This window comes from Mirounga angustirostris, unplaced genomic scaffold (genome assembly GCF_029215605.1).
Source record: "Mirounga angustirostris isolate CCGP_5_RB_7025 unplaced genomic scaffold, mMirAng1.0.hap1 SCAF_1, whole genome shotgun sequence".
NCBI lineage: Eukaryota > Metazoa > Chordata > Mammalia > Carnivora > Phocidae > Mirounga > Mirounga angustirostris.
In genome coordinates this window covers 190,118,384-190,140,321 of record NW_026991709.1, presented here as the reverse complement: position 1 = coordinate 190,140,321, position 21,938 = coordinate 190,118,384, and the positions used below count along the sequence as shown (strand labels likewise).

Here is a 21,938-nt window from a genome sequence, read left to right as displayed (position 1 = left end):
AAACTAGCTCATTCTCTAGCGTATACAGTATAGATAGTAAGCATTCAATAAATGTTTGTTGTGTAAGTGGATTTGTTGTATGATTACAGTTATCTGAGCTGCAACTCGGAATCCTTCCTGTGGACAACCACTTTACCAAGCTGCATTTGCTTTTCTTTATTTAAAAAAAAAAATTTTTTTTTAAGGATTTTATTTATTCGAGAGAGACAGAGAGAGCACAAGCAAGGGGAGCTGCAGGCAGAGGGAAAAGCAGACTCCCTGCTGAGCAGGGAGCCCAACGTGGGGCTCGATCCCAGGACCTGGAGATCATGACCTGAGCCGAAGGCAGGCGCTTAACTGACTGAGCCACCCAGGCGCCCCATGAAGCTGGATATGCTTTTCCTTCCTCTGAAATTCCCATTCAGCTTTATTGGTTCCAAACGTACATACCTGTTCTTTCTTCTTCTTCTTTTTTTTTAAATATTTATTTATTTATTTTAGAGAGAGAGAGAGTGCGCACATGCGGGGGGTCAGGGGAGGGGCAGAGGGAGAGAGAATCTCAAGCAGACCCAGTGCTGAGCGTGGAGCCTGACGCAGGGCTCGATCTCATGACCCTGAGATCATGACCTGAGCCGAAACCAAGAGTCGATGCTTAACTGACTGTGCCAACCAGGTGCCCCCATACCTGTTATTTCTTACCACTTTGTTTTCTATTTAATAATCTCTCCCTCCCACACATGTGAAAGTGTAAGGCAGGAACAGAGGGACAATACCTTAGTGACATTGGACAAATGGTTTAATCTCTCCAGCCCGTTTCTTTGTAAAGTGTGGATGGTAAGAGTATGTTAGTGCTGCTGTGAGGATTAACCGAGCTCACACATGGAACATTCTAACCAGAGCTCAACACGTAAGTATCAGCTGTTTTGATGTAGTGTATTACCTCTGTATTTGCCAGAACACTAGTAAGTTTTTAGGTACTAGTACTTGCTGGGCACTCAGGTATGCTCAGCGGAAAAAGGAGATTGTTTATTTAAAAGTTTGTCTCACTGTCAGCCGTGACTGCTTTGCTAACAAATGGCAAAAAAGAGACCAGTGACATGTCAAAGAGCAACTCCCCTGCCGCCTTTTTCTCTTTCGCTCTGAAGGAACCTGTTTTGATAGCCAGGCCTGGGGGCTGCAGCACGGAGTCCCCGGGGCCGGCCACTGAACTGGCAGATGGGCTCCCAGAGGCCAGGCCTGAAGGGAGGCGGGCCCCTGGCAAATGCCCGTTTCAGCTCTTCACATCCCAGCTTTTGTTCGTCACCAACATTGGTGTAGGCACATTTGACCTCCAGCAGTGGGGTGAGAAAGTAAAATAGAAAGCCCTCTGCTTTGTTCTTTCCCCTGACAAGTAGACCATGCCAACTGACATTTGTGAGGGGGTGGGCTGGGGGGCAGCTGACATCTTCAGAACGCTGCTTCCTGAGAAATGCTCTTCTATTCCGGAGAGCCCTGCTGAGTTCCTTTCCCTTAAGTGCCACGCACCAGTAGGCAGGCTGTGGGCACAGACACCAAGTTTGGGTGCCTTTCACTCTGAAGCACAGAACTTCTTCCTTATCCGAAAGCAGCCTCTATGGTGTTGGGAACCTTAGCAAGCACCTGAGGAGTCTCCTGTGAGCTGGGCACTGGGCCGTGTATTAAGATTAAAAGACGAATGAAGCAAGGAGCTTATATCCCAGTAGAGGTGGCAGACGTATAAACTAAGGGTGAAGTAAGGTGTTGAGAGTGCCAGCCCGCCTGGGAGCCAAGAGGGGCAGTGGGAGTGGCTCCAGCCACCCAGGTCCTTCCTGGGGCTTTGGGCTGAACAGCCTCTCAGAGAACAGCTTCTAGATCAGCACTCCCCAGGCTTGAACTTGCAAACTCCTTTCATAGTACTTCTGAATTGTAAAAAAACCCAAAACCCTCTGGAAGTGATTTTGAATTAAAAAAATATTTTATTCAGATTAGTACATTATTAAAAATTATATTAATGTTTGGGATCTGAATTACACTGTTTTTTGAAATATGAGAGGCAGTGAGAATTGTGATAAGGTGAATACAGCTTACAGCACTGATAATGAGCGTCTTCAGACAATTTGCAGAATTACCAATTTTATGATAGTTCTCACTTCTTGTATTTCTCACGAACTTCTCACTTAACTCATATTTTACCATTGGCATTCCTAATAAAGCCTATCTTTAGTCATGGTACATTAATGGGTGTAAATGAAACCATGTATGACTCAGAGCAAAATCAATTAAAAAGCTACGTAGTGGCCCAAACCATGATAAACCAAATAAACCATGAACACACTCATCTGATTTCTATGACTGGCCCCATGTTTCTTGTGTGTTCACTTGGAGGCTCTTAGTCTGTTCTGGGTTAAAGGGAGAAAATTTATATATATATTTTAAAGATTTTATTTAGTTGTCAGAGCGCGCACAAGCAGGGGGAGCGGCAGGAAGAGGGAGAAGCAGGCTTCCCGCTGAGCAGGGAGCCTGATGTGGGACTCGATCCTAGGACTCTGGGATCATGACTGAGCTGAAGGCAAATGCTTAACCAATTGAGCCACCCAGGCACCCCGGAGAAAATATTTAAATAATTGTTTTATTGATGTATTTATTTATTTATTTATTTATTTTTTTATCCCCATACATTACATCATTAGTTCTAGATGAAGTGTTCCATGATTCATTGTTTGTGCATAACACCCAGTGCTCCATGCAGAATGTGCCCTCCTCAATACCCACCACCAGGCTAACCCATCCTCCCACCCCCCTCCCCTCTAGAACCCTGTTTGTTTTTCAGAGTCCATCGTCTCTCATGGTTCGTCTACCCCTCCGATTTCCCCCGCTTCATTCTTCCCCTCCCGCTACCTTCTTCTTCTTTTTTTTTTTCTTAACATATATTGCATTATTTGTTTCAGAGGTACAGATCTGAGATTCAACAGTCTTGCACAATTCACAGTGCTTACCAGAGCACATACCCTCCCCAGTATCTATCACCCAGTCACCCCATCCCTCCCACCCCACCCCCCACTCCAACAACACTCAGTTTGTTTCCTGTGATTAAGAATTCCTCATTTATTGATGTATTTTTTTAAAAGTAGAAATACAAACGGAAGCCTTGTAGCCTTTAACACGTAAATCCTTCCAGAGACTCTAGTTGTTCATCCTATTCTAAACCGTTACTAACCCACCATAAGGATCTCAGTTTAAAATACTAAAGAATGACTAGCTATGTTCTCTGAGGCTAGGTTGCATTTGCAGACTTCAGTTCATTCAGCAGATACTGCTGTGAGCATGCCCCTTGTTCTTGGCACTGTGCTAGGCACTTGGGGTGCACATCGGAGCAAGACAGATGTGGGCCCTGCCTTTGTTTGTTTATTCCAAAAGGATCTGTCATGGAGGATTCTGGTGTGGGGTAAAAGATGGGAAAGGGAGATTGGGGCCAGCTGTGGGGCCCCTTAGAGGCCAGGCTCAAGTTTCTGAATAGCAGTGAGGGACTTAAGCGGATATGTAGCATGTGGAAGTGGTATTTTAGGAAACTTAATTTGCTGGTGGTGAGTAGGGGTCCGTGAAAATCATGAAGGGAGGGGAAAGGAGAGTCCAGAGTGGTAGTGAAGCAGTGGGCTTAGAAAGGCCACATCAGGGGTCCCTGGGTGGCTTAGTCGGTTAAGTGTCTGCTTTTGGCTCAGGTCATGAGCCCAGGGTCCTGGGATTGAGTCCTGCATCGGGCTCTCTGCTCAGCAGAGAGCCTGCTTCTTTCTCTCCCTCTGCCTGCCACTCTGCCTACTTGTGATCTCTCTCTCTCTCTGTCAAGTAAGTTAAAAAAAAAAAAAAAAAGAAAGGCCACATCAGGTCAGTGGCACAGGGGAGAGAAGGACTGGAGAGAGGGAGGAATGCAACAGAGAAGTCTGCTAGGTAGAGGCCGTGAGGGAAACAAAGGCACCAGAAATGATTAGAGAAACAGTCCTGGTCTTCCCAGGAAGATCGTGAGTCTGAGTTTGGTTCTAGAAAGTTCAGGCAATACTGAAGAGGCAGTGGCACTTGCCATGATAACAGCTAGCATTGTTTAAGCACTTAATACGGGCAGGGCCCAGCCCTGTGCTAAGTTCTCTATGTTACTTACCTCATTTCCTGAGTTGGACAAATTCGGGCCCCCATGTAACCACTGTAACGTTTTCATCTCCAGATACTTCCTTGAGGCCTCTTTGCAGTCAGTATCCTTCCTCTGATCCCTGGCAGCTGCTGGTCTGCTTTCCGTTACTGTCATTTCACCTTTTCTAGAGTGTTATATATAAATGGCATCTTATAGGGTATAATGGTTTGTGTCTGCCTTCTTTCACTTAGCATAAAGCTTTGAGATTCTTTCATGTTGTCGCATGTTTCTTTTTATTGCCCAGTAGTATTTCACCGTTTGTTATGCATTCATTAGCTGGTTGACATTTGGGTTGTTTCCACTTTGGGGCTATTGTGAATAGAGCTTCTGTGAGCATTGGGTACCAGTCTTTGTGTGGACGTACTTTCATTTCTCCTGGGCAAATACCTAGGAATGGAATTGCTTAGTTATATGGTAAGCGTATATTTAACTTTAAAAACGAAATTGCCCGAACTCTTCTAGATTCTTACCTGATTCTCGTGGCAACTCTGGATTGAGTTCACTATTATCTCCATTTTTCAATTGGAAGAAAATGAGGTGCAGAGAGGGTAAGTAACTTGCTCCAGGCCATAGGGCTGGGGGCGGCAGAATGGTTTGTAGGCCAGTGGACATTGAGCCATCCCTGGCCTGATCTATTATTAGGGCCCGCAGAGTAGTGGACCTGTTTGATGGCCCCATGAAGCCCAGGCCTGGACGAGGATGAGTTAGGGGTCCTCTCCTGAGCCACAGAACCAGACACTAATTTGGGTTGCCATTTTCTCAGTCCTCCCATCCTGGCTGCAGAGGGGTGGACTTAGTTCATTACATGCAGCGGAGGCTTTAGAGCAATGCAGTCCAACGGAAATAGAATGCAAACCACGTATGTAATTTTAAGTTTTCTCGTAGCCACATTAGAAAAGTAAAAAGGAACAGGTGAAATGAATTTAAATAATCTGTTCCTAACCCAATATATCCAGAATATTATTTCAGTAGATAATCACTATAAAAACTATTAATGTGTTTTATGTTCTTTACATCATACAAAGTTTTTAAACCTGGTGTGCGTTTTACAATTACAACATACCTCAGTTGGGACTAGGCACATTTCAGGTGCATGATAGCTCCATCCTGCTTGTGCCTACTGTACTGGACAGCCCAGATGCAGACATGAACAATAATATCCAGATGTGCGGTTGCTAATATGGAAAGAGATTCATCTTATTTTAAGTGAGGGCAAAAAAGCAAGTCATAACATACTATGTTTAGTGTGCTCGTGTTTTCATAAATATCTAATGTTTATATCTGCAAACAACCTATAACTCTACTGGCCAGTGGCTACAGTTAGCCACTTAGACTACTTACATTTAATAAAATTAAATAAAACTTAAACTTCAGTCTCTCAGTCAGTGGCCACTGTGGTGGACGTCACAGCCTTAGGTCAGTACTCTCTCCAGACTGCTGAGCCGAGTGAGAAGAGCTGAGCGGGACCTGCCCGTCCTGCAGCCAGTTGGGCTTTGTGACCATTGAGACCCAGAGCCTTCATGGTTTCTGACAGAGTAAAGCACAGGACAGAGGTGCAGCTGTTGTTGGAGTTTTAACAGGAGCATAGTGTGGAAACAGAACAGCCTAGTCAAAGACTCTGTTCCCTTCTGGGACAACTGAAGTTAACCACCATTCACATTGCTGGGTGCCACTCCAGAAGCCTGATGTCCACTTGAGGCACGTTCATCTAAAAATGTTCCCCTCTGCTGCTTCAGAACCTGCCTCATGTTCATGGGGGAGCTTATTTAACCTTGGGAAGAGAAAAGAACTTTCCCACTTGTACACAGCTTCTGTGTGGTGCCAGATGACATTCACCCGCAGTTTGTGAGCGTGCAGGAGTGGGCAGCTTGCTGAGCGCAGAGGTCTCCGAGTCAGGAGACTGGGCCGGGAGGTGTGTCGAGAGCTCTGCGGCTGTTTCTTACTCCTCTTACCCAGGCCTGGGTCCCCGTGGTCCGCAGTCTGCCCCTCACTCTCTCTGGGCTCTTCCTCACTTGAGGGACTGGTTCTGCCTGTGTAGCTGACCTCTCCAGCAAAATGAGGGGTGTATGATGTGTAAGCGTCCTGTCTCAGGCCGCAGGGGGTAGGAAGAGCTGTGCCCTGGGTCAGACAGGCCTTGGGTGGAGTCCATTCTCCTGACTTCCTAGCTGAGTGCCCTTGTTTAGAGCACCTGCCCTCTCTGAGAAGTGGGGTTCTTGTGAAAGAGATACAGTGACATGTACCTCCAAGCACTGTGGGGAGTTGGGATAAGCTGAGGAACAGAAGAGTTAAGTGCTCCACGAACGTAGCGGTTACTACCTTCAGCTCTGAAGAGGTCGACGGCAGCGTGGTGTGTAGAGTCACTGACATGGTTGTGATTGGGACTAGCATCTCAGGAGGACACAGGGATTCTTTTAGGAGAGGCAGAGTAAATTTATGTGCAGTCAGCCCTCCCTCATCCTTCGTGATGCTGAGCAGTTCTACTCCGTTGAAAGCACTAGGGACTTCCCTAGCTTGACTTCCCCATAGTTTCAAGCTCCTTTCCCACCAAATATTTTACCACCCCGGATACTAATAGAATTAATTTGTTTGACCTTCATCTTCTGTTTTTTCAATCTCTCCAGCACAGTGAAAGTGCTGGTGAGTCATAAAATGACTATAAGTTCCCTCGCCAAAGGAAAAAAGATGAGAGCTTGCATTTATCATTGATAATGTACTGTGCTCTTATCCGAGCTCAGATCATCTCAGTCCTTATCACTCAAGACTCTTCGTTTGAAAGTAGAATGTTTTAAATTACGTGTGTAGCAAACCAAGGAACTTTTGGAAGAATTGTTTTTCCTGGTTAGGAAAGTAAAATATGCTCATTGAGGATAACCTAAAAAATATGAAAAAAATAGCTAAGAGAATTTAAACCACACATAATTTCACCCCAGAGATAACTGCTGTTAACATTTGTTGTAGTTCCCTCTTCTTATCAATGTTATCATTGTTTTTTATCCTTTTAGAATATTTGACATTACAGCATACACATTGTCCTGTGTAATGAAAAATTCTTTTAATACATCATTCTAAAGGCTTGCGTATTCTTCCACTACATGATTATACCATAAACAACATAACCATTCTCTTATTGTTGATATCCGGGTTTTTTTAGGGTGAGGCTTTTTACTTAGCTTCCTTAAAAGTGGATATAGAAGGGGTTCCTGGCTGGCTCAGTTGGTGGAGCATTGACTCTTGATCTTGGGTTGTGGGTTTGAGCCCCACGTTGGGTGTAGAGATTACTTAAAAATAATTTTTTTTTTTTTAGAGATTTTATTTATTTATTTTGACAGAAAGATAGAGAGCACAAGCAGGGGGAGCGCCAGGCAGAGGGAGAGGGAGAAGCAGGCTCAAAGCTGAGTAGGGAGCCCGACGCAGGGCTCAATCCTAGGACCCTGGGATCATGACCTGAGCCAAAGGAAGGTGCTTAACTGACTGAGCCACTCAGGCGCCCTTTAAAAATAAAATCTTAAAAACAAATAAATAGGTAAATAAATAAATGTGGGCATAGAAGCTGGGACAAGAGGAGCTGGAGTAATGGTGTTTGCTGTCAGAAGTCAGAGACTGATAAAATTATTTCCTGTGTTCAAAGGGAATGGCTGCCTTTTGTTGTTCCCTTGGTGCTCCTGATAGTGCTGTGACCATCTCATGTGCTTGCTGATTAGGGCCCTGGTGTATTCACCCGTACACACCTTGTGTTTGCTATTTCTTAGCAGAAAAAAAAACTAAGTTCCAAAGCTGGCCTCTGTGCTTGGTGCTGGGTAAGTATACAATCTCATCTAATACTTACTGCCATCCTGTTGGAAAGGTATGATTTTGCAGATAATAAACTGAGGCTCAGAGGCTCAGCAGAGTTAAGTCACAAAACTAGTAAGTGGCAGCTGGGCTTTGAATTGGGTCTCTGTGACTGGAAAGCCAGGCCCTCTCCCCCTGGGGACTTTCTGTGGTGGCATGGGGGAGGGGCGCACAGTGTGGCTGATCAGCACATCAGCCTCCAGAAGGCTCTGGGGCCCTACCTAGCACGGCGGTAGGCAGAGAAGTGGCCCCAGGAGGAGGAACACTTCCTTCCTAGCTGGTACTCAGGTTGGTACCAGCTGAGGGCGGGAGGGTTGAGGAGTTGGCCACCCTCAGAGACCAGAGTCCCCATAAACATCATTATTTCCAACCAGATCGGAGTTTGTGTGTTTACTGTCTTTTCTAGCCAGCCAGCTAAATAGTGGTTCTGGGAGGTTATGTTCACTGCGTCTGTTTCTACACTTTTAGGGCGTCGGCCCAAGAAATTTGAGGATTATTGGAGGTCATATTTCATTTTTAATTACTATTTGAGCCCGAGATTTTTGAGGGTTTTTTCCCCTTTGCTTTGACGTAAGATGGATTCCCATCTTAGCAAATTATATAATTTGCTTTGGCGTCATTTAAGGGTCCTTGTACTACAGAATGCCATAGTAACTACTGTTTAAATGCCACGTTCATTCTCTAGTCATGTCTGCGGCTGAAAGGATTTTTGAGCCCTGCTTTGCAGTGTTTCTCCTAGCTGAAACATCGGCTGGCTATCTTTGAAGTCGGTGTGGAGACCAGCTCCCGCAGCAGGGCAGGAGACTGTCCCGCAGAGGAGAGCTTGGACTTCAAAAGGCCTGGAGAAGGAAGAAGCATGCTCAGTAAGGCGGTGGCACCTCACTGCAGGCATCAAAGCACGTTTATGATGTGTTCCTTGCCCCTTCTGGGAACACAGAGTAGAAACTGGAGAACTTGCTTTGCATAAAGGTGAAGCACACAGTTCTATGATTCAGTTTAGATTCAGTTGGCTTTACTCACCTGCCCAAATTTAGGTTAAGATAGTGGTGATTCTTCATATGCCTTTTTTTTTTGAAGATTTTATTTATTTATTTGAGAGAGAGAGAACGTGCTGGCGCAAACAGATGGTGGGTGGGCGAGGGAGAGGGAGAAGCCGGCTCCCCACGGAGCAGGGAGCCTGATGCAAGGCTTGATCCCAGGACCTAGAGATCATGACCCAAGCTGAAGGCAAACACTTAACCGACTGAGCCACCCAGGCTCCCCCCTTCAAATGCCTTTTAAAACCCTAATGTTTTCATTGCTTTGGTGGCAGGTTTTGCACATTATTGGAGTGCACAGCAATGAGAATATAACACAGGTACATTTCAGCACTGAAAATCTGCAAATGAAACAACAACAAGTAATGAATATTTAGCAGAGTAAGGAGTAATCATTAATTCTAGGTGAAATATTAAGAATTGTAAGCAGCCAGGCAGGTTGCTGGTGAGCTGAGCAGAAGTCCTGCAACTGAGAATTTCCTCGGAGACCTTGTTGTCCTTCAGGGTGATGTTGCCCACTACCCGTGAGCTGTGGCTCTTGTGCTGTGTGATACCAGGGGTTTGAATATTGAGTTTATAACGGGATGATAAATCAGGGCTTGGAAGATCCATGGAGACTTTTTTTTTTTAATTATTTTTTATTATTTAAGTAGAGTTGACACAGAACTCTGAGAGCATGAGAGGGGGGTGGAGGAGCAGAGGTAGAGAGAGAAGTAGACTCCCCGCGGAGCAGGGAGCCCGATGCAGGGCTCGATCTCAGGACCCTGGGATCATGACCTGAGCTGAAGGCAGACACTTAACAGACTGAGCCACCCAGGTGCCCTGTGACCTAGTTATTTCATAACTGGAAGTTTGTACATCTTAATCCCCTTCACCTATTTCACCCATGCCCCCACCCCCATGGAGATTTTCTTGAGCATGCTGTTTGACTTTTCCTAGATGTACGTACACATGAAAAAGCAACATGCTTCTTCCTTCCCAAAGGAGCGAGCAGTCAGTTAACAAATTCCCACAATGAGTATTTGTTGCACTTCTACTACGGGCCTGACCTTGTGCTGGGTGCTGTGTTTGCAATACAAAGAAATATGTGATTCTAGCCCTTGAAGAACTTAATTCAGTTGGAGAGAGTCCCTTCTCTCCCCAGACATAGGTAGACATAGGACAGAAATAGCAGTAACATGATTAAACAGCTGACCTTGCCAGGTGTTGACTCTAGAACAGAGAAAGAGGGGAGTCAGTAAGGGATGTTTAGGATACACAGAGTCTGACTGAGGAGAGGAGGGTTTGAGGAGAAGGAAGGGTTAGAACACTTTGGTTGGGTGATAGCAGAACATGGAAGCTAGGCTAAGGAGTTGGGTTTTATTCTGTGGCCAGTGGGAGCCCTGGAAGGTTCCTGAGTAGGGAAGTAGGATGATGTTGGATGTCCAGCAAGTTCACGCATGCTCAGTGTTCTTTGCAGGCCTTCCTATGAAGGGAAAGTGCCAGGAGGAAGTGGGTTTGGGAATGAACTCAAGAGAGTGGTGTGGCTAGCTGGAGACCGGGCCTCCTACCCCGGAGCTACCACTTTCTAGTCAAGGCATTTGCCCTTTCAGAGACTCCTTGTCCCCAGCTGCAAAATGAGGGTAATGGTTCCCATCGACAAGGAGGGGTGAGGGTAGGGATGGAGGAGGCTGTGAGGTTTGGTGGGTGCTTGGCTCATTTGTTTCCTTCCTCTCTTGAGAGGGTTTTTATTTTTACAGTGTAAAGCTGTTTCCTTTTCAAGAGGTTTAGAACCGTGGTTCTTGCCCCTGGCTGCACATTAGAATCACCTGGGGAGCTTTTAGGACCTACTAATGCCTGTGTTTCAGCCAGACAAGTTAAATCAGAATCTCCAGGAGGGAGGGTCAAACCATTAGTATCCTTTTTTTTTTTTTTTTAAGTTCTCTAGGTGATTATAGAATGCAGCAGGGTTGGCACCCTCTGCTTTAGAGCTGATGATGTGGGAACATGGACAGGTAAAATATCTCCAAACAGTTGCTCTCATCTCTCTGTACTTTGAGTCTCTGAGTAAATCTGATCTCTCTGCCAAAAGGGAAGGAAGAAGAATTATGTGGGTTAACCTAGTTTGAAGGTTTGCTTAAGTTTTGGTTTTAGCTCCTTTAACACATCTTTTCCTCCCAAAGTGATCTGTGTTTATAGCCTCATTAATGTCATTTGGGGCCAGACAGATTCAAAATAAGTTTTCCTCCTTAGTTTTTCCTACAATTTCATCACCGAAGGCATTTTTGAATATCAGCTGTTGTGCAGGGAAATCTTAAATACCTCTCTGAAAACTCAGGAAACAAAATGCTAGTGAGGATGCTTACTTGGAAAATGGCCTGTGTTGGAAGCATTAAGCAACAGTTGTGGAAATGACAACCCCAACCCCGCCCCCCGCCCCCCAGGATTGGAGTCAATAGGTCAACGTCATTAGAAATGAACCACCTGAGTTCCACCAACTAGTGAGGACTCTCATCTTTCAGGGCTGCAGAAAGAGCTCAGGGTGCCCCAGGTCCCCGAGGGTTGCCAGTCATGCGTGGCAGGTGGGAAGGTCTGGGGAATCAGGTACTTGGGTTGCACTTCCCACTCAGCTGCTTCCTAGTCGTGCCACCTTGGACAGCTCACTCAATTTAGCTGAGCTGAGATCTACCCTCTAGGCTAATGTGAACATTGAAAGAGAAACGTTGAGTAAAGGGCTTAGCAAAGTTCCTGGCACAGGATTGGTGCTCACTTCTCTTCTCTAACCTCACTTAAGTCAGAAATTCTGTGGTCCTGGGGCCTTTCCAGTTGGAAGAACTGCGCCAGACCACACTGACTAGCCAAAACACTAGGGCTTGACAGGGTGGCCACCCTGCCCCACCAAGATAAAGGGTGTGGTGGCGTGAGGAGGAGCAAGAAGAAGGCCCTTTGGGGAAGTGGCGGCAGATGGTGGGTTTTGGCGGCAGGTGTAGATCTGTGTGACTCAGGCTGCGCTACAGAGCTCTTAGCTTTCCCTTTGTTGCCTGACGGGCCTTGCTGGTTTGTCGTCTCTTCGATACACACTGCAGTTTCCATTGCACATCAGAGATGGTGGGGCAGATGGGAATGGTTCGCTGGAGGATCCTGGGCTGCTGACTGCAGCTCGGGAGGAGGAGGCCTGACTTCAAATGTTGGGTTTCTGCTAGTCCCTAGGGCACGCTTCTCTCTGTTTTAATAAGAGCTACCACCGGTTGCCAGCAATGGACAGCTGTGCTGTGTTTACTGTACAAATTTGAGGTGAAAGTATTTCCTTTTGGTCAAGTGGAAGGTGGTATCAAGCAAACTAAAAAAAATTCAAATGTTTTATAGTTAGGGACCAACTTGCCTTATTGAACTGGAATAAAAATATTTCTGAGCCGGGGTGCCTGGCTGGCTCAGTCGGTAGAGCAACTCTTGATCTTGGGGTTGTGAGTCTGAGCCCCAGGTTGGGGGTAGAGTTTACTTAAAATATTTTCAAGTGAAATCACCTTATATTCCCCAGTGTCTTTCTGTATCTGTTACCTGATGGCAGATGGGACTTGGGGACCACAGGGAAGCCTTAATGGGTCCTAATGTGTTTTTACACAATGGGTGGTGCTTTCAGGCCCCTGTAACTAAGCAAAGTCTAGGTGGACACAAGTGTGTTACAAATGGTGTTGTATACGAGGTACCAGTGGGCTACGGCCAAGGGCAGATGATGACAGAGGTAACCCCCAGCACCACCCTGTAACCCAAGCCTCCATGGACTGGGATGACTGGTTTCTCGATGCACCTGAACCTGGGTTTCTCAACCTTGGCACTAATGACATTCGGTGCCAGGTAGTTCTTTGTTGGGGGGTGGGGGTGGGCTGTGCTGTGCACTGTAGGTGTTTAGCATCATCCCTGACCTCTATCTACTGGATGCCAGTAGCACTCCCCTACCCCTTGTGACAACCAAAGATGTCTCCAGACATTGCTAAATGTCATTTGGGTCAGAATCACCCTCTTTGGAAATCACTGGCCTAAATTTTTTTTTTTTAAAGATTTTATTTATTTATTCATGAGAGAGAGAGAGAGAGAGGCAGAGGGAGAAGCAGGCTCCCTGCAGAGTGGGGAGCCCGATGCGGGACTCGATCCCAGGACCCCGGGATCATGACCTGAGCCGAAGGCAGACGCTTAACCATCTGAGCCACCCAGGCGCCCCTCACTGGCCTAAATTTAAAGAGTGTCTTGGCACAAACTTTAATGAGGACGTCATTTTGGCTATCACAGTCTGACATCATGACCCAGGTATTATCTTGTAGTTACTGCTTCCCTCTGCCAAATGCTTTTCCCAGTCATTATTGTGTGCCATTTTATAGACAAGATTTTTTTTCAAGACAATATAATAATCATAATCAATAATAGCCAACTTTATAGGGTATCAGTGAAGGGACTTCAGGAATACCTTAGCAAGACTATTAGCCTGATAGTGCTGGGATCCTGGAGTAGGGACAACTCTAGAGGCATATGGAAGACTAGAACACATAATGATTACTGTCAGTTGGGGGGAGGGGAGAGGAATAAAGGGTGAAGAGCATATATGAAGGAATACAATGAGAAGATGTTTGCCAATTGACTGAATAGTGTAGACATAACCTATTCTGGCACAAATATATGTTCAGGAAGTTCTGAATTTTATTAAGTAAACTCTACCCTCAGTGTGGGTCTAAACTCACGACCCTGAGATCAAGAGTCACATGTTTATAGACAAGTTTTTTAAAAAAATCTAAATTGTGTGTCTACAGAAGGAAGGAATGGAGTCAGACTGTACCTTTCTTGTTCAAACTTACACCGCAGCGTGGAAGAAGTACAGGGATTGGAACGTTATGGGTGCTTTAGCGGATGTTTACTACTGGTAGCAACGTCTTCGGAAAGCACAGTTCTGAACTTTAAACTCAACGTATGTAAAGCGAGACAGCCGTGTTTATTCAGTACCTACCAAGTGCCCAACACTGAACCGGAATTTTTGAAATTAATGTTATTCCTCTCATAAATCATAGTGAACTAATAGACGCTAGAAGTGATTTTTGAGAATTAACATTTTCCCCCAATTTTAGGCATCAAAAAAGCTTGTTGATGTGTAGTTGTTTGAAGTACTCAATTATATGTGCTAATTTCAGCTTGCCTCTGAGAATGTAACAGCCCAGAAAATTTGCCAGTAAGACAACCCTGGAAAAAAAATTTCCAACCTAAAGGATTGCTCCCGCAAATTTAAGAATGTCAGAAGTTTTTAGCATTTTATCTGTATGTATTCAGAAATAATTGCATTAGCATATTGCTTAAGAGATTTACCACACTAGGGCGCCTGGGTGGCTCAGTTGGTTAAGCGACTGCCTTCGGCTCAGGTCATGATCCTGGAGTCCCGGGATCGAGTCCCGCATCGGGCTCCCTGCTCAGCAGGGAGTCTGCTTCTCCCTCTGACCCTCCCCCCCTCTCATGTGCTCTCTCTCTCTCAAATAAATAAATAAAATCTTTAAAAAAAAAAAAAAGAGATTTACCACACTACACAAATCAGTCTTAAAATATTTATTTTATAACCCCATATGAACCCAACTAAGCATAGCGCCAGGTACACAGTTGATTCACTCATAATTGAGTGGATATTGTTGAATTACCATCCTTAACATTTTCCTAAGGAGGCAGGAACTCCTGCTATGAGAACTTTATCAACCTTTCTTAAATAAACAGAATGAAAATGAATGATAGTGCACTAGATCTATTTTAAAATCTAGTCTCCAGGTTAACAATACTTATTTGGCTTTGTTTTCTAAATCCCCTATTTAAATGAGAATTCAGTAGAAAGGATTTGTTGAATACTGTGTTGATAAGCATTTGTTGAGTAGTGACTGTCGGTAATGCCTAAATCATACCACCCAAAGATATTAAAACCATTCTGAGCATTTGAGGAAAGAATGTCAACATTCTTTTTTTTTTTTTTTTTAAGATTTTATTTATCTGAGAGAGAGAATGAGACAGAGAGAGAGAGCATGAGAGGGGGGAGGATCAGAGGGAGAAGCAGACTCCCCGCTGAGCAGGGAGCCCGATGCGGGACTCTATCCGGGGACTCCAGGATCATGACCTGAGCCGAAGGCAGTCGCTTAACCAACTGAGCCACCCAGGCGCCCCAAGAATGTCAACATTCTTATATGATTTAATCTATACCTTCATCATGACTCCCTGTGTATATAGTCCAGAAGGCTGGACTGGGTCTGTGTTTCCTGCTTACCTGTTAGTAAGAATTACCTGGGGAGGCTGTTAACACATCTAATTCCTAGGGTTCTATCCTAGAGATTCTGATTCAGCATGTCTGGTACAAAGCCTGAGAATGTGTATTTTTAATACCCTCTCCTCTCCCTCCTCCTTAGGAACAGAGAGATGTTAATGATCAGGCAGGTGGGGGGGGGGCTGTCTCTGGATTTGGTTTCTCTGGAAAATGCCATCACTGCCTCTCTATTCTACCCTTTCACTTGTTTTCTTAATCTTGGCCTTCTCTAGCTGATGATGCATATAGAATGCAAACTCTGAACACTGAAAATCGTGGATCTTAGTCTTCTGATTGCTACCACACCTTGTTTTGAATGCCTAAGTTCAAAATTTTTATTTTAGGTAATTATAGATTTACATGCAGTTGTAAGAAATAATGCAGAGAGATCCTATATGTCCATCACCCAGTTTGTTTCAATGGTACTATCTTGTAAAACTGTAGTTCAGTAGCACAACCAGTACATTGACATTGATACAGTCAAGATACAGAACATTCCCATCAATGCAAGCATCCCTCAGGCTGGGGTGGATGGCTGATGCACTACAGAAATTTATTTTTCACAGTTCCAGATGATGAGAGTCCGAGATCAGGGTGCCAGCATGGTTGCCTTCTGGGGAGGGTCCTCTTCCTGGTTCATAGCTGGTACCTTCTCAGAGTATCCTCGTGGTGGAAGGGGCAAGGGATCCTTCTGGGGCCTCCTTTATTTGGCAGTAATCCCATTCATGAGAGTTTCATTCCCATGACCTAAGAACTTCCCACAGGTCCTACTTCCCAATACCATCATCTTTGGCCGTTAGTATTCAACATGAATTTTGGGGGGACACAAACATTCAAAGCATAGCACCTCACTTTGCCTTTCTATAGCCACACCTGCTTCCCTCCCCCCCACACCCTCCTAATCCAGCCTTAACTCTTACAACCACTAATTTGTTCTCCATAGCTATCATTTTGTCATTTCATGAATGTCATATAAATGGAGTCATATAGTTTATAATCTTTTGGGATTGGCTTTTTCACTCAGCATAACTGTGGAGATTCATCCAAGTTGTTGTGTGAACCAGTAGTTTATTCCTTTTTGTTTCTGAGTGTTGTTCCATGATATGGATGTAGCAAAGTTTAACCATTCACCTGTTTATGGACATCTGGCTTGTTTCTAATTTTGGACTGTTACTAATAAAGCTGCTCTGAGTTCGTGTACAAGTTTTGTGTGAACATAAATGCTCATTTCTCTGGGGTAATGCCCAGGAGTACAATTGCTGGGTCATATGATAGCTGCATGTTTAATCTTTTAAGAAACTGTTAAGCTGTATTCCAGAGTGACTGTACCATTTTACATTCCCTCTGGCAATATATGTGTGATCTAGTTTCTCTGTATCCTAGCCAGCATTTGGTATTATTTTTTGTTTATTTGTTTTAGTCATTGTGGTAGGTGTATAGTACTATCTCATTGTGGTCTTCTTATGCATTTGCTTGATGACTAGGAATGTTGAACATCTTTTTATGTGCTTATTGCCATCTATATATCCTCTTGAAAAGAATGTGTATTCTGCTGTTGTTAGATGGAGTGTCCAAAAATGCTCATTAAATTTGTCGGTTGATGTATTATTGAGTTCTTCTGTGTCCTTCCTGTTTTTCTTATTGTTCTATCAATTGCTGAGAGAAGGGTTTGGAAGTCTCCAACTGTAACCATGGGTTTGCCCATTTCTTCTTTCAGTTCCATCAGTTTTTGCCTCTCATATTTTACAGTTCTGGTATTTGGTATATACACATTTAAGATTGCTTTGTCTTGCTGGTAGATTACTGTTTTATCTCAATGTAATAGCCTCTGTCTCTAGTACTTTTCTTTGCTCTGAAGTCTACTTTATCTGATATTTTCACTTAGTTTTGATTCTCTGATTTGGGTGTCTTATAACTGAGGCTCTCCCCCTCTTTTTTAGGAGTACATCATTCGGGTGCAAAGAGGAATTTCTATAGAAAACAGTTGGCAGGTAAGCATTTTTTTTTTTTTGTCCCTAGAAAAATGTTTAAGTGTTTAAAAGTCTGACTGGGGCAGCCAAAAATGTGGAAAAACCAAAACATGCATATATATGAATCCTGTTTCTTTTAGAGATAAACCTTCAGCTTTAGGATATTTATTTCCAGGGGCGCCTGGGTGGCTCAGTCATTAGGCGTCTACCTTCGGCTCAGGTCAAGATCCCAGGGTCTTGGGATCAAGCCCCACATCGGGCTCCCTGCTTGGCAGGAAGCCTGCTTCTCCCTCTCCACTCCCCCTGCTTGTGTTCCCTCTCTCGCTGTGTCTCTCTCTGTCAAATAAATAAATAAAATCTTTAAAAAAAAATTAAGAGGGGCGCCTGGGTGGCTCAGTTGGTTAAGCGACTGCCTTCGGCTCAGGTCATGATCCTGGAGTCCCGGGATCGAGTCCCGCATCGGGCTCCCTGCTCAGCCGGGAGTCTGCTTCTCCCTCAGACCCTCCCCCCTCTCATGTGCTCTCTTTCTCATTCTCTCTGTCTCAAATAAATAAATAAAATCTTTAAAAAAAAAAAAATTAAAAAAAAGATATTTATTTCCAAAGGCTTTTCTGTTCCCATTTGTTTGGTTTAATTTGTGTATGATGTTACCACAGAGAGTATCTAGGAATTTGTTCTCTAGTTTGACCCAGAGTAGGATAGATAGATAGTAGGCAGATTACTTGTTTTGTTCTTAGCACACCTCCTCCCCTGAAGCCATGGTGTAGGTGGGGCCGGTTAGAGTTAAGTCCACGGGGTGGAAAGGCTAGACAGGACCCTGGACATTGTACAGCTCGGACCCTGTGTATTTCATGGACTCCCAGTCCACTCACGGGCAAAACGCTACTGCCAGGTCCCCCGCTGACTGTAGGTGAGGGTAACCTTATGGCCCTAGGGTCTGCAGTCCTCGGAGAGAAAAAATTTCCTACTTGGATCCAGAGGTGCTTCCTCTGTTAGTTGACTTTGCAGAGGGTGGCTGACTTCTCTCTAGGGGCCATTTCTTTCTTTCTTTCTTTCTTTCTTTCTTTTCTTTTCTTTTCTTTTCTTTTCTTTCTTTCTTTCTTTTCTTTCTTTCTTTCTTTTTTTCTTTCTTTCTTTCTTTCTTTCTTTCTTTCTTTCTTTCTTTCTTCTTTCTTTCTCTCTCTCTCTCTTTCTTTTCTTTCTTTCAAGATTTTATTTATTTATTTGACAGAGAGACACAGCGAGAGAGGGAACACAAGCAGGGGGAGTGGGAGAGGGAGAAAGCAGGCTTCCCGCTGAGCAGGGAGCCCGATGTGGGACCCTGGGATCATGACCTGAGCCAAAGGCAGACACTTAATGACTGAGCCACCCACACGCCCAGGGCCATTTCTTTCTTGCTTTCATAATTATAATTACCCTCCCCGTCTCCACTACAAAACATCTTACCTTGTCCTTCAGGCCTGAATCTTACCTCTCACCCTAAGCAGTCTTGGACCACAGTGGTCCACACTTGGTCTTTTCTTTGCCCCAAATTTCAAACTGCTTTTTGTGTGAATGGTTACACCATTTAACATCTGTTGAGCATTTGTTGTCAGGCACTGGTTCAAGCACATTAATTCACTTAACCCTTTAAAAACAGTTCTGCATGATTGCAGCTCCCCGTTTTACGTTCAAGGGGTTCGTAACGAGGCCATGGTCACACTCAAATCAGTGACAGAACAGGGCTGGAATCTGTGTATTCTCTGTGATTAGCCGCAGTGCTGCCTTTTGCTCCTTTGCACTTACGAGGGATGGCCTTCCGTTTAACTCTTGCATGTGTAGTTGACAAGCAGGGCAATTGCATTGTCCTACCAGAGAAATCAATCCTTGGTATAGTTTTCCAGATACAGTGCATTAGAATTCCCGGGATACTTCACAAAAAAGTAGACTCTTGGGCCCCACTGTGCGCCTATTGTAGGAGATCCTCTGAGGGCGAGTCCTAGAAGATTGGTAGGTAGTTCTGCTCACTAACATTTGAGAGTCATCAATAAAGGTTCAAGTCAGCCATTCTAAATCAAAATAATTTCCTTGCCCAGAGCCTGAAGAGCTAGTGGAATTTGACTCTGGCCTAATCAGTGGCATCAACATACCTAACAAAGGATGTATAGACAATGGGAAGTGGACTGTCTGCCAAGAGGGGAAATATGGGGTATCCGGGAGAGGTGTGGCCTCTCTGCCTGCAGGTACAGTCCTGTCTCTAGAATGGTGGGCTCTCAACTGGGGGAAATTTTATCCAGGGCAAGGATGAAAGGGCCTCAAAGCGCTTTGTCTGCTTCCTTTTACTTTGATTTCATGTTCGGTAAAACTTTTTTTTTTTTTGAGGGAGTAAATCATCAATTCATCTTTCCAGGTGCCTGGTTAATGAGAAAGATATTTAAAGGGCTATTCACCCTAAAAGCAAATACATCATCATTCTCTCTTACCTATTGGCATCTTGTGTGTTTGACTGGCGTTAACCAGTTTCCCATGGCCCAGCCAACTCTGGGCACTGCTAGGTCTGTTTTCTGGGCCTGTCCAGTTAAGCAAGTTAAGCACCAGATATAAGCCCTACTTCCTTAGTTCAAGTGCCTCGGCCCTAGAATGCCAATAAATATTAAATAAGGAAATGAAAAGAGATGGTCTTTGCCGAATGAAAACACCACTGTCTTGTCTTACAGATCGTTAGGAGATACAGTGACTTTGATTTGCTGAACAACAGCTTGCAGGTAAATATTCGAAAACACTAATGACACATGGTCATTGCTTGGGGTGTCCTAGAAACTGGTTGGAAATGGCAATATCAGGAACAAAAAATTAGCAAATTTTCCTGGTGGAGGAGATAGACTTATACGTTATACAGATAATGTGTGGCTCTAAAAATAAACTTTTGGGAACAAACATGTGATTTATAGTCACCTGGCAAGTGAGTACCTGTTTGCGAGACTGCATCCTAACCACAGTCCTTTGCACATATGAGGAATGACTAGCTGGATTGCTGGAGTCGTTCACTTAGAGCTGGGACTCAGACCCTCACCACTGAGCTAGACTGCATAGTCAGCGTTGCAGATCAATACTCAGCAGTAACTAGAGACAGCTTTTCTCAGTGTAACTTTTTTCTCTTAAACACCTATTTCTAAATCCCTTTGACTTAAATGTTCCTAACTTGGTGGCCATAATGGAAAGAGGGATGAGCTGCAGAGTCTTTTTCTGGAAAGAGCTGTGCTGGTCATGATGGAAGGGTCCTAGAGGGGCTTTCACACCATAGTAAGTACTGGCAGTACTACCCATGTACCCATTTAGCAGATTGGTTACTGCAGACCACTGGGCTTGGCTCACATCTCAGACTTGAATGGTAACATAAACCCTGAGCCGGAGTGCTTGGCTTATGACCAGTCCAGCCGGGAGGTGAAGCACTGCGCCCTGTTCATTGGTGAGCTAGCCATCACTTATTACCTATTCTGAGTGACCTCTGGTCCTGTCCACAAAGGTCAGGAGGACTGCTGGTGAGAGCGAGCAACATGCTTCCTTTCCTTCAGAAGACCACAGTTACTGATCAGGCTTTGGAAAACAGCATAGTAGAGAGTCCAAACTGTAACATTATTTACAACCCAGCTGAAAACATGAATGCCTAACTTGCTCTCTGATAGAATTGGCCTGAGTGTCTGCAGACCTTTATGTAACTGACAGATGGTCGTGCATTTGACAAATGTTGTCTTTTTAAATTTTAATTGCAGTATGACCGATTTAAATCTCCAGATAAAATATTGGCAGAGATCAAATTCTCCTCATTGATGAGCTTAATTGGTTTCATGTATGGATTTTTATAGCATATTCTTTCCGCTTAGACAAAAGCTGGGTCTGTGATGACATTGTGGATAAGGCACTGATGTATAGTTTATTCCAGCAGTGGATTTTCTCCACAAGTCTCTCCCGACGTTCCCAGGCAGCATTTCCACAATGGCGTGAGCATCTGGGAGTTAACACTGAGCCTACTATGTGTTTTCACGTTGATGCACAAGTGAACCTTTGCCCAGTGGTCTTCGTACGGTGTCATTCAGCCAGGACTGAGTAAGACTCATGGGAGGAAGGTTTCTGAAATTGAAATTGTCTAGGCCCAGCTCCCAAGAATGAGTGGGGGACAGTGGAGAGGGTTTTATCTCCTGTTTGTTCTTGCTTAGGGCATGTAAGTTTGAATCTCTATGACTATTCAATTATGGCCTTTTTAATATAATAGAATTTTATTTTTGCTTCAGTGTAATTTTCCCTTTTAAAATAGGCACTTTCAGTGTGCATTTTATTTCAAATGCAAATATCCATGTGTATTGATGTTGGCTTATGCTGGGCAGGATATGGCCAGACATCATTTCAGTGGGAGGTTTTTCTAGATCCAAGTAAACAAACAGAAGAAAGTACATACAGCTTTTTGGCAAGAAAATAATTTCAAAACAACCTCCATAAAAAAGACCAAAAAGACTCTAAAAACCACAGAATAAAACTGTGACCATGATTTTTAGTGTCTGATTACCCTTTCTGATGGTTAGATGAGTTCCCGCTAAAGAAAGAGAAACATAATACATAGGCAGAGTTGTCTGACTCCAATAGGAAAGAGGCCAAACTGAAAAAAA

General features: G+C 44.3%; 1 protein-coding gene across 20 annotated transcripts in view; it reads left to right on the top strand.

Annotated features, from left to right (window-relative positions):
- Positions 1 to 21,938, top strand: part of PXK (PX domain containing serine/threonine kinase like) — a 109,106-nt gene that overhangs the window by 7,420 nt on the left and 79,748 nt on the right. For all 20 annotated transcript variants that reach the window (XR_010412380.1, XR_010412377.1, XR_010412376.1 and 17 more), the window contains 2 exons: positions 17,266 to 17,316; positions 19,992 to 20,039. Coding sequence is in view for 15 of the 20 variants with exons in the window: in XM_045862058.3 (XP_045718014.1) it covers positions 17,266 to 17,316; positions 19,992 to 20,039 (99 nt within the window). In the remaining 5 variants the exon portion in view is untranslated. Of the gene's footprint in view, positions 1 to 17,265; positions 17,317 to 19,991; positions 20,040 to 21,938 lie in introns of those variants that run through there.